General features: G+C 38.4%; 1 protein-coding gene and 1 long non-coding RNA gene across 2 annotated transcripts; one reads left to right on the top strand and one right to left on the bottom strand.

Annotated features, from left to right (window-relative positions):
- Positions 1 to 177: 177 nt before the first annotated feature.
- On the top strand, positions 178 to 8352 carry tacr1b (tachykinin receptor 1b). Its single transcript, XM_026274441.1, has 5 exons — positions 178 to 965; positions 2081 to 2275; positions 4393 to 4543; positions 5420 to 5616; positions 5685 to 8352. The coding sequence occupies exons 1-5, from the start codon at positions 559 to 561 to the stop codon at positions 5971 to 5973; spliced, it is 1239 nt and encodes a 412-aa protein (XP_026130226.1). The 5' UTR covers positions 178 to 558; the 3' UTR covers positions 5974 to 8352.
- Positions 2189 to 3216, bottom strand: LOC113110327 (uncharacterized). Its single transcript, XR_003293118.1, has 3 exons — positions 2873 to 3216; positions 2601 to 2677; positions 2189 to 2310 (listed from the first exon to the last, which is right to left on the bottom strand). It is a non-coding gene; the product is annotated as an uncharacterized LOC113110327 (long non-coding RNA).
- Positions 8353 to 12460: the final 4108 nt, after the last annotated feature.

The raw sequence follows: 12460 nt of genomic DNA, 5'->3' as shown, positions 1-12460 counted from the left end.
AAAATGGAATATTCTGCAATGGCCAAGTCAATCTCCTGATTTCAACCCGAATTGAGCATGCATTTCACTTGCTGAAGACAAAACTAAAGTCAGAAAGATCCACAAACAATCAACTCAAATCAGCTGCAGTAAAGTCCTGGCAAAGCATCACAACGAAGGAAACCCAGTCTTTTTAAGTTTTCAAATTACTCGAACTGCAGCCTGTAATTTTTATTCGGCGTTTTGTTCTCAAAACACGTTTGAAAGTCAAACAGTGCTAAGTGACAGTGAGGAGGATGCGCGTGTTCACTGGCGCGTGACTGGAAAGATGCAGCGCGCGGAGTCAAGACTGGTTCGACACTGCGCGGACACGCGAGCCACAGGAGCGCGTCTGGTGAAGCGCGCCGAGTACGCGCTCGCGATTCAGCCTGCAGCGTGTCCTGAAGACCCTGGGACAAGAACACTGACATTTCATTTGCTCATTTGGACCTATTTTTTCCCCAACCCAATATTACAACATCAAAACAAACTTTTTCGCTTCTTCGCTGAAATGCTTTTTCCTCTGCTTATTTATTGATCATGGATCCTCTATACATCGCCTCACAGAACTCAAGCGGGAACGGGACCAGCGGTTCTTCGGTCAATGACACGGACGTGTTCTCGAACCAGTTTGTTCAGCCGGTGTGGCAGATAGTTCTGTGGGCCATCGCGTACTGCTGTATAGTTCTGGTGTCGGTTGTTGGAAATGTCACTGTCATCTGGATCATTTTAGCCCATAAGCGCATGAGAACTGTGACCAACTATTTTCTAGTCAATCTTGCGTTCGCAGAGGCTTCAATGTCGGCTTTCAATACCGTTATTAACTTTGTGTATGCAGTGCATAACGAGTGGTACTTCGGACTTGTGTACTGCAGATTTCATAACTTCTTTCCAATAGCTGCTGTGTTTGCTAGTATTTACTCCATGACAGCAATAGCCCTGGACAGGTGAGATATTTATCTTTCTCGGTACATGTATTATGGTAAGCAATTCTTTCTTTGAAGGACCTTGGAGGTCATGTAAATATAATAGTATATGAATATCAATGGTATATATCGAACAGCATTGTATTACCATCACTTTACAAGCATGGTCCTACCACAGCAGTGTAGGGTGTAATGTATTACCATATAATTAGCTACTGTAAGTTACTTCTGATGTAGCCAATTAAAGTGTAGACTATTACAATTCTATATACTGTAAAACAGTAGTGAATTTAACATTAAAATGTTACATGTTATGTTAAAATGTATATTTAAATGTAACCTGGACTCTTTAAATACTTTGGTCAGTCAAAAATAATTTCTGGAATTTTATATTATTTATTTGAAAGAATTAAAGAGCAGTTTCTTGTCTGTCAGTGCACTGTTCAACTAGTCTAGGCAGATGTAGAATTTATAAAGTAATTAATAAGTAATGCTTGCAGTCATTTTTAGAGAGTAATTAGTACAGTAATCTAATTAGACTGCTGAAGATCTAATTAGTAGCTAATTAATTGCTTTCTTTGAGTAATTTACCCAACTCTGTAGGCTACCACAGTAATATTTTGTGATCCTAGCTGGGTATAAAACATATGTTCCTTCATCTGTGTTCCGTGTGAATGCTACAGATGGATGCTGAAAAATACATCTCTTTTGAGGCATTTCTGATTTATAGTATGCTGGGTTTGTTTTGTACTGTGGTATTTTTATTTTAAGTAACAGGCAGTCTTACCTTCAGTTCTGTAGAGTACCAAGTAAATGCCATAGTACATGAATAATGCCACGATTCACTAGTGGCATCTGATACCATCACTGTACTATACCACCACTTTTTGGGGAGGATGGAATTGGTGCAATTCAGACCAGTGTAGGAAAACTGTTAAAACTCAAAACAAAGCCACATCCTTTCTATTCCATCTGAGAGAACCCTGGGTTGCAGGAAAAACAAAAAAGACAAACTCAACTAGTAATCTCATTCACTCCCCAAATCAAATCAGCAGGACTAGGCAAATAAGATAGGGGCAATTTGAGTGGATTTGCATAAATAGCAGTTCATTGCCTTTGTTAAACTCCCCCTGCAGGTACATGGCTATCATCCACCCACTCCAGCAGCGCCTGTCGTCCTCTGAGACCAAGCTGGTGGTGGGGGTGATCTGGGCCCTTGCGCTGCTCCTGGCTTTCCCCCAGTACTATTTTTCCAGCACTGCACAGCTGCCAGGACGTGTCGTGTGCTACATCAACTGGCCAGAGTACAGCGTGTGGGATTTCCAAAAGACGTGAGTCTGCTCTGTCAAATTCAGTGATGATGTTTCTGTAAAATGAAAAATCAAAAGTGTCACATGTGGCAAACAGTCTGAGATGAACTTTGTTTTGAACAAGCTAAAATGCATATTTGTTGGACAGCCTGCCTGAAGTATGACATTTGAAAATGTCGAAATACGCTGGAAACTGGATATGAACTAGAGTCAAACTCAACGCTTGAGTGGCACTTCAAAACTCTTGAAAGGAATACTTATGCCATTAAAAAAAACTAATATTAAAAAGACAACAATAATTAAAATCCCTCATGGAGCTCTAAATTGCCTAAAAATGCATCCTCACCTCCTCCTCTTTTCCTTCCATTCTGGCACCTTTGGAGTTTGTGCAGTGTTGTATCTCCTCCTGTAAGGCAGCATTGCCTATTTTACCAAAACACCAACAACAAAACAATAAAACAATCTGACAATGCATTTGAAAACAACATTAGGGACACCATAGGGTGCACTCTCAAGAGTATTCAGTAGGTTCTGTACCAAGTGTGTGGTACGGTCTGATTTATGATATGAATATTTAAACTGTAAATAGCACTAAACACCACCTTGCATCTTACTCACATATTTATCAGCTACTGAATGAGTTTTGATAGATCTTCACACATGGCCAGTGCTCTAATTGCTACCAACTCCAATCCAATTCTCCAATATCCTGCCAGTCTCCTGCAATAGGTGACAGGTGCCACAGCATGAGGTTATTTCCATAAAAGCTTAGTCATTCACCCAGGCGTACAGTCAATCTTCCTGCAGGATTCCCTCTGTCACTCCAATGCAGTGAGCATGTCTACCTCCATCAAGTGACAAAACCTGTCAGACCTCACCAACCTGGCTTTGCAAGAATCATTTCTCGAGGTTGTTCTGTAGCTTTTGTCCGCCCAAATTTTCTTTTGAGGTACAGATGGTCACAAAAAAAGACCAAATCTTGGTAACACTCACAGTCGAGTGTTATCAGTGAACTCTGTTTAACTGGCTGGTAGGTCTTTGAGTGTGAATGATGGATAGCCAGGGAGGGACAGAAAATGGTAAACAGAGAGAACGGGATAAGTTAATGTTTTCTTTCACACACATATTTTTGTATCTAGCAACTGAAATATGGAGGATTTTGGCAACTGCACTGCAGACTTTTGTTTTTGGGCAATCTCCCGTCATGTTAGCATGGTCGTCTTATTTAATAATCACAAAAGGCAAGAAGCATTTTTGAAATGAATCAGCTGGACAACATTCAATTACCTCTCACTCATTGAGATAGTTATGGATGCTTGAAAAGACCCAAAACTCATATGACTCATCCTAAATGGCATGTTTGTAGGATGTTCAGCCCTTACGAAAGGAAAATATATTTACCAATATATTTCTGAAAATATCTTGTGATATATTATAATATATTATTTTCCTTATTTTTCTAATATTTTATATATTTGAATACATTTAATAATATATCGACGATACATATATAATATAATATATTGCAATATATACAAATGATTGCCACTTTCAATATATTGCAATATATTGGAAAAAATAAATATATATAAGAATATATGCCTAATATATTACATTATATTTTCCAATATACTGCAATATATTTTTGTTTCATAAGGGAGTTTAAAACAAAAAAAACGGTAAAAGGCATTTATATAGCTTTTTTTGGACAGTCTTGTGGGACAGGGATTTTAGAACCTTTGTGGTAATGTGTGAAAGGCCTGTGTATATTTTCCCTCCATACCTCTCTGGAGAGGCGAGTGTCTTTCTAGATAAGCCTCAAGCTAATTAGCATGTTGAATTGTACAGCGCTCCAAAAGAAAAGAGAGGCACTGTCACAGCACCCGAATCCTGCGAGCATTCAGAGTTCACAATTCAAAAGTTTTTCCAGCGTTATTTTTAAGTGGCACTTAATGCGAGAAAACACTCGGGACTCTGAGGTGTTGGTGTGTGGCATCGTTTTGTGTAAAAATGTTCACTGAAAATGTGTCTCAACAACTTTGGGTCTAATTTCACCCTAGGTTTCTTGTCTTGTTGTTTGGCTGCCTCCCAATTCCATTTCTCCATCTGGCTGTTTTCTGTCTCGTCCTCTCTCACAGGTATTACGTCTGTGTGGTTGTGCTTATCTACTTTCTGCCTTTGCTCATCATGGGTTGTGCTTACCTGGTGGTGGGGTGTACTCTCTGGGCGAGTGAGATTCCTGGAGACTCTTCAGACCGCTATCGAGAGCAGCTAACCGCCAAACGGAAGGTTATCAACTGTAGAGCAACTCACATAAAAGCTTAAATGTCAGATGCCTTGCTAAAAGACCAGCTTGGATGGATAATAACCTACGAACATTTACCAGTTGAAGTTGACCATCTTTGCTGGTCTTTTAAACAAGACCATGTAGGAACATGATTATTGTTTGCTTTAGGTCACTAGGGAAGCAACGAAATCAGGTTTTTAACTTGCTTCAGCCCCTTCTACTTTAAAGGGTTATTTCACCCCAAAATGAAAATCCTGTCATTAGTTACTCACCCTCATGTCGTTCCAAACTTGTGAGACCGAACACAAATTAAGATATTTTTGATGAAATCCGAGAGCTTTCTGACCCTCCATAGACAGCAATGAAACGGAAATTTCATGATGTCCAGGTGACATCACAGGTACAACCACAATTTTGCGAAGCTGCAATTTTTTGCATTGAGGCTTCGCAAAATTGTAGTTGAAGCTCTGATGTGTTGTCCATCATCAGCAGCACCACATGCATGCGTTGTTTACAGAGGAAAGCAAAGCACATACATCTCTCCATAATGGCAGAATATGTGATTTGGAGGAGAAAAATTGTTGAATAAAGTTATTTTTGTTTTCTTTGTGCACAAAATGTATTCCCGTAGCTTCACAAAATTGTGGTTGAACGTCTGATGTCACATGGCCTGTTTTACAGATGTCCTTACTACGTTTCTTGACCTGAGAATATTACTGTTACGTTGCTGTCTATGGAGTGTCAAAGAGTTCTCGGATTTCATCAAAAAATCCCTTCATTTGTGTTCCGAAGATAAACAAAGGTCTTACTGGTTTTGAACAACATTAAAGTGAGTAATTAATAATTAATTTGGGTTACTATCCCTTTAACTTCTGTAGGTGGTGAAGATGATGATTGTCGTTGTGTGCACCTTCGCCATCTGCTGGCTGCCCTACCATGTCTACTTCCTGCTGCATCAGTTCCTTCCCCACTTGTTTGAGGAATGGTACATCCAGCAGGTGTACTTAGGAATTATGTGGCTTGCCATGAGCTCCACCATGTACAATCCCATTATCTACTGTCTTCTCAATGACAGGTAAGAGTTGGTTTAGAGACAAACATTTCAGGTTTAGGGGCAAGCTTCTCATGCAATCCTCTGTGCAGGTTTCGAGCTGGATTCCAGCAGGCATTCTCCTGGTGCCCTTGTGTCCCTCAAGGCTCATATGAAGGTCTGGAGCTCAAGTCAACTCGCTATCTTCAGACGCAGGCCAGCATTTACCGTGCAAGCCGAATGGAGACCACAGTATCCACAGTGATGCCGGTTATCGAGGGGGACCTTCAGGAGAATACAAATCGATGTTCAATAGATCTCACGTCTAATGGTTCTTCACAAAGCGCCTCCAAGACTGTATCAGAGTCATCCAGCTTCTATTCTAGCAACAATTTAGCCTAGAAAGGAATTTAGAAATTACTTTCAGTGTTAAAATACCAATCTTTTGGGGAGAAGGGCAAATGATACACGTTCCAGGGAAGGTCGTAATGTGAGATACACAACAAACCAAAACAGGTTTTTAGGTTTTCTTGGGGATGAAAGGCTAATGTGTGAAAACTTCATTGTATACTGGTCAACGTGATATCTAAAGACTGTGGAGCATTAATACTGTCTTTGTGTTTAGCGAAATTGTACTATTTGACAGAGCCGGCTAGAAATCATTCCTTGTGTTCACCCCAATCAGCATTTGCTCCTGGACCTAGGATGTTTGTTTAGGAAAGCTTGACCAGCTGATCCTCTAGGCAACGATCTGTCTGTGGTTACTGCTGGTTATTGATGATACGATAGCCAGCGTGACCACGTGGAAAGGTCTGCACCTGTCGTTGCATATTACTGGACTACGAAGGCGACAATGTAAAGGATTTGTCTGGAAGGCAGAGGGTCATGATAATTATAGCTCAGCGAGAGACAGAAAAATGGACTTTGTACTTACACAGCTACTTCCATTTATATCACCATAATTCTCTGTTAACTCCAGAGTTTATTATTAGCATGCAGTTGAGTATCGGTTGCAGCTATACTGCCTTTACAAAGAAGACCATGTTAAATACATTTTACCGAAGTTATATTTCTTTTTATTATTTTAAGTCCATAATATTTTTGTATCTTTCAATAACAGTGTTTTGTAAATAAAAACCAAGCTTTTGTTTTGTGGCAACCGATTGCATTATCTTGATAAAAAAGAAAGTGTATAAACAGATAAAGATATTCATAGAGGTTGTGCACTGTAAATATAAGGGCATAATGTCTGGTTTGACATTTTCTCTAGTTTGTACAGAAATTCCTGTGACAACTTCTCAACATTACACAAATCTAGATACCAGTTAAGTGCTAGTTTTATGTGAGGTCCATTTTCTTGCACAGTGGTTTGCTGTACATCGGTGTATAATATCATGATGTTGTGTGGTATGGCTTGTGCTCGCTTTACGTGCCTTTTCAGCCCAAATTGTAGAGGTTCTTGCTTTGTTGGGCAGGTGTGAGAGCTGCTTTGATGCTTGCAGAGGAACAAAAGAGCAGCGATGTTGCACCTTTTGAACTGCTGTGCAGCTGCATGCACTAGCATCTCCTCTTTCATCAGATTTCAGCCCTCTTAATGGACACATGCTAAAACTGACAGAAACACAGTACTGGTTAGACTTGCTTTTACTTGCGACAAACCACCAGCTGCATGATCTTTTTTAAATATTTTTTATCTGTTTGGTTTGTGTTGTATTCATTGTCCCAACCAGATTTTTGAACGACATATATTTTACCATGAACACATTTTTTAGGACCATAATATAAAGGTTATGCATCATGTGAGGACATATATGAGATTGAATGGGTCCATGTCTGTTGGATTTGAGATCTAGAAGGTAATATGCTCTAAAAGTTAAGTTGATTTCATTTTTAGCAGACACACATTTCAAATCTACAGTATTCCTTTTCTCTAGAATATGGACCAACACTGTTAATTCAGGTTGTCAACAAGGACATAAACAATTTCTGTCCAACAAAATGCTCTCTCCAGTCTTTTGCAATTGTAAGCAAAAATCTTGGTTTTAAGAAAGACATTACCAATATGCCAAAAAGATGTTGTATTTCTCATCCCAACTTCCTGTTACAATATTACACTCTTAAAAATAAAGATGCTTTAAAAAGGTTCTCCATAGAGATGCCATGGAAGAATCATTTTTGGTTCTAAAAAGAACCATTCAGTCAGTAATTTAAAATGGATAATTTAAAGAACCTTCTTTCACCACAAATAACCTTTTGTGAAACAGAAAGGTTCTTCAGATGTTAAAGGTTCTTTATGGAAACATTTGAACAAAACGGTTCTTCTATGGCATCATAAGGCAGCTTTATTTTTAAGAGTATAAGTATATCATCAATGGACAGAAAATTGTCTGTTAAAATCATTTCATGGGATTTATAAACCAACTACTTGTTCAGAAAAGCTGCCGACACCGGAAACATAAGTGAACACAAAATCAACTTTTGGCTGAGCCAGAAAGTGCTGTCCAAGCAGTCAAACAATAAAGTTTTTAAAGTACCACATGACTGCATATATTACACTCAGCATTCAAATTATTCTGATTTATGTACATATGATGTATGTAATTTTTTTATGTAAATCTATTGCTGTCTGTATAAAATACCTGAGAGTGTAAGAGCTTTAAATGTATAGCCCTACACTGTTAATATTAGACTGAAACGGAGGAAACATTACTGTGTATTTTGAAGCTTGGCATTGTTTGATTATGTTCTGCAAATGTGAAATTAAAATGGTTCTCGTTCGTCTCTCTGCGTCACTCAACATACAATTACCATATTCTGGTTGCATATTTTTTTAAAGGAAGAATTCATTGCAATCTTAACAAAATAACATCTGTATGTATTTTCTGTCTTGGTGATGTAGCCAAGAATATATATATATTTAAACTTCCAACTTAAATTAAAATCCAGTCATTACTCATGTTAGAGAAAGAAGCTGATAGCACAAAGCTGAGACAAATGGACTGATATTATGGTCATTCGTCTCACATTTGTCTCACAGCCCTGAATGAACCAGTGTGAAAGGGTCTGAGGAAATGTAGAGGAGACAAATGAATTGTTCAAGGCTGTGTGTGAGAATATCTGAGGCAGTAACTGTTTTAGCACCAGAACTATAATCTCTCTGAGAGTTGTGACAAATCCCTGTCATTCCCCTTAGAATTAGTTAAATTATCTGAGCACTGCAATGAGAATGCTTTAACTGTGTCAGTTAAATCAAAGTTCCTTCCATTTTTCCTCTTTAAATGCTCCCTGTCCAGAGACAAACTGCAACTGTGCAATACTTCAGACAGACACTATTTCTAAAACCATTACTACCAATACATCAGGCTGTTCAGACAACAATAAGATCACTGTGCCAAGTTTTAGCAGTGCTCTCAGATGTTCTATTCACTGGGGAGAAAACTAAATCTGTTGGGTTTAATAGCATCGAGGTATATGCTGCATGCTTTGACAAGAAGTCTGGCATCGCCCTCCATCAACAGTCTCTAATTCTATATAAAGCAATGTTCTGGTAGTGGATTGCATCAAACTCTAATTTCATTTAATTAACTTTTTCATTAGCCTTGGGTTTATACTTCTATAGAGAAGCAATATATAGCTGCCGCTGTGCAGTCGACCAGGCTGACGTACAATAGGCTGTTATGCAACTGCGAATTAATTTATGGTTTTATGAATCTACAAATCAGGGGATCGCAGAATGAAAAACTGAAATGGCACTCTTCGTGTGATATTGATTAACTACATAAAATGATATAAATATATACATTTTCTAACCCCCATATCTTGAATTTTGTGATCATTCACATGTATTCATAAATGTATTTGAATACACCGAATAATGCAAGAACACGCGCCAGGCACGCACTAGTTTGACTTCATCATGTATCTTTACATTAGCCTATGCATGCACTTTTTAGGCACGATTTGTTTAGTTTTTGAATATACTTAATACTGTTAAAAGGCACATCAGTAAAACAAAAAATACAAGTCCACATATCACACCTAAACACGCTTGGAAAATGGAATTAGAACTATTCACTAAATTAGATAAAAATGCCTATCCATATAAAGCTATGATTCGCGAACCCCAAATTGACTCAAATGATTCGCGAACCAGCTTTGAACTCCCGAACTGACTCAAATGATTCGCGAAACTCCCGAGCTGACTCAAATGATTCGCGAACCCGCTACAAACTCTCGAACTGATTCAAATGATTTGCGATACCCACACTGACTCAAATGATTCGTGAACCCACTACGAACTCCCGAACTGATTCAAATGATTCGCGATCCCGCTCTGACCTCTCAAACTGATTCAAATGATTTGCGATCCCCAAACTGACTGAAATGATTCGCGATCCCGCTCCGAACTCTCAAACTGACTCAAATGATTCGCGAACCCGCTCCGAACTCCCGATCTGATTCAAATGATTTGCAATCCCCAGACTGACTCAAATGATTCGCGAACCCGCTACGAACTCCCGAACTGATTCAAATTACTCGCGAACCCACTTTGAACTCCCGAATTGACTTAAATGATTCCCGAACCCAATACGAACTCCCGAACTGATTCAAATGATTTGCGATCCCCAAATTGACTCAAATGATTCGCGATCCCGCTCCGGACTCCCTAACTGATTCAAATGATTTGCGATCCCGCTACGAACTCCTGAACTGACTCAAATGATTTGTGAACCTGCTCCGAACTCTCAAACTGATTCAAATGATCCGCAAAGCCGCTCCGAACTCTGACTCAAATGATTCACGATCCCGGTCCGAATTCTCAGACTGACTCAAATGATCCGCTATTCCACTCCGAACTCGCGAACCCGCTACGAACTCTCAAACTGACTCAAGTGATTCGAGAACCCTCTCCAAACTCCCAAACTGACTCAAATGAATCACGCTCTGAACTCCCGAACTGACTCAAATGATTCACAATCTGAAGTTGTTAACAAATAAAATATCAATATTTCCATTCAGAACTGCTTTGCACGTCGAAATATCCACGAACATAACCAGGTGAGCAGATCAATCTCTTACTATTCTCTTACTTACTGATCACATCAGATTGTGGTTAATCTTGCAGATGACTTATATCTACTCTTCCTCTCCCTGCAGTTTGGTAATATAAAGATTCCTCCTATGAACTCAGACCTCTTCTGTGGGTTTTATTGTTCTGGGTCTGAATTTGGGTTCCTGGGGTCTCAAAAAAGAAACATTTTCAATCTCAAAGGTGAACGTTATGACAACACACTCTTAGCAAAAAGGGTTCATTGGGGTTCTATATAGAACCATAGGGTTCTTTACTTAACTCCAAAGAACCTTTTATTCTAAAAAGGTTCTATAATGACAAAAAAGAACCCTTTTGTCACAGGTTCTTTAGGCATTTATTTATTCATATATTACTTTATTCTGCAATATTTTGTATTTGTAATTAAATTATTGTTTGTAGTAACATAATATCACATTTTAATCATGCTGATTTTTGGAGAAAAACTGAAATGGCACTCTTCGTGTGATACTGATTAACTACATAAAATGATATAAATATATACCTTTTCTAACCCCCATATCTTGAATTTTGTGATCATTTGAATACACCGAATAATGCAGTGGAAGAATGCACTTAAAAAGAACACATGCACTAGTATGACTTCATAATGTAACTTTACATTAGCCTAGATGCATGCACTTTTTAGGCACGATTTGTTTAGTTTTGAATATACTTGATGTTAAAAGGCACATCATTAAAACAAAAAATATGAGTTCACATATCGCACCTAAACACGCGTGGAAAACGTAATTAGAACATATACAGCTATGATCAGCTGTTCCTTCATACTGGCTGAGCTTTCAACGTTGTCACGGGAAAGGATGAAGCTGATTCCTCGATTGGTTGGTTCTTGCACAAAATGCCTTACATCGGTAAGTTTTGTTGTGCTTGTTGCAAACTGTAAAATTTTGTGTTTTCTGATCCTAAGCTTAACTGCAGATAGTGCTCTAAGCTAGTTTTTGACCACATACTCAAATGGTAATGAAGAACAGCCCTACAGAACAGAACAGAACAGAACAGCCATAGAATCTGCAGTATGAGACATACGGCCAAATCAAGTTTCTTATTATTCTTGACATCCATGAATAAGACATGTGGGTTTGGAACAACAAAGGTAAAAAAGTAATTGGTGACAGAATTTTTTCTTTTTTTTTGGGGTGGGGGGGCGGGGGGTGAATGAATGCTTTAATTCTACTGATAATTGATTTTCAGTTATTTGTGCTATGTCACTTCTAAATATTTTTCCTTATATGCACTGTCTTTTGCTCATTTCAGCAGACAAAAAGATGCAAGACTGCAAACTTTCCAAATAAATACATCTTATGTGTTTAACATTGGCTAGATTTGCTGAAAAACTGAAAGACGTGAGATTGATAGTTTAGGAGGCCAAAAAAAAACAAAAAAAAAACAAAAACTTTAAGTTACTGTATAATAATTATTATTGCAAATCAAAAATAATTTATATGTGTTTTGTATGCACATAAAATATGTTCTTTGGAATATAATAGAAATACGATACAAGAGCATGAATCAGCATGAGCATTGATTTATGATTCAAACGCTGCAAAAGCAGAGCTGTTAAAATCATTAAGGACTCCATCTACCCCAATTACCATCTTTTCACTTTGCTGCCATCTGGGTAAGTGCTTCCGTAGCCTGATGGCAAAAACTGAGAGACTTAAGAGGAGTTTCTTCCCCCAGGGCATCAGGCTCCTAAACTCAAAACCAGCCTCTAAACATCTTCATGTATCCACTTAATATTAACTTTATCAGTAAGATATTCATCATTCACTGTCT

This window comes from Carassius auratus, chromosome 10 (assembly GCF_003368295.1).
Source record: "Carassius auratus strain Wakin chromosome 10, ASM336829v1, whole genome shotgun sequence".
Taxonomy (NCBI): domain Eukaryota; kingdom Metazoa; phylum Chordata; class Actinopteri; order Cypriniformes; family Cyprinidae; genus Carassius; species Carassius auratus.
The sequence above is the reverse complement of the archived record's forward strand: the minus strand, read 5'-3'. Positions and strand labels throughout refer to the sequence as shown.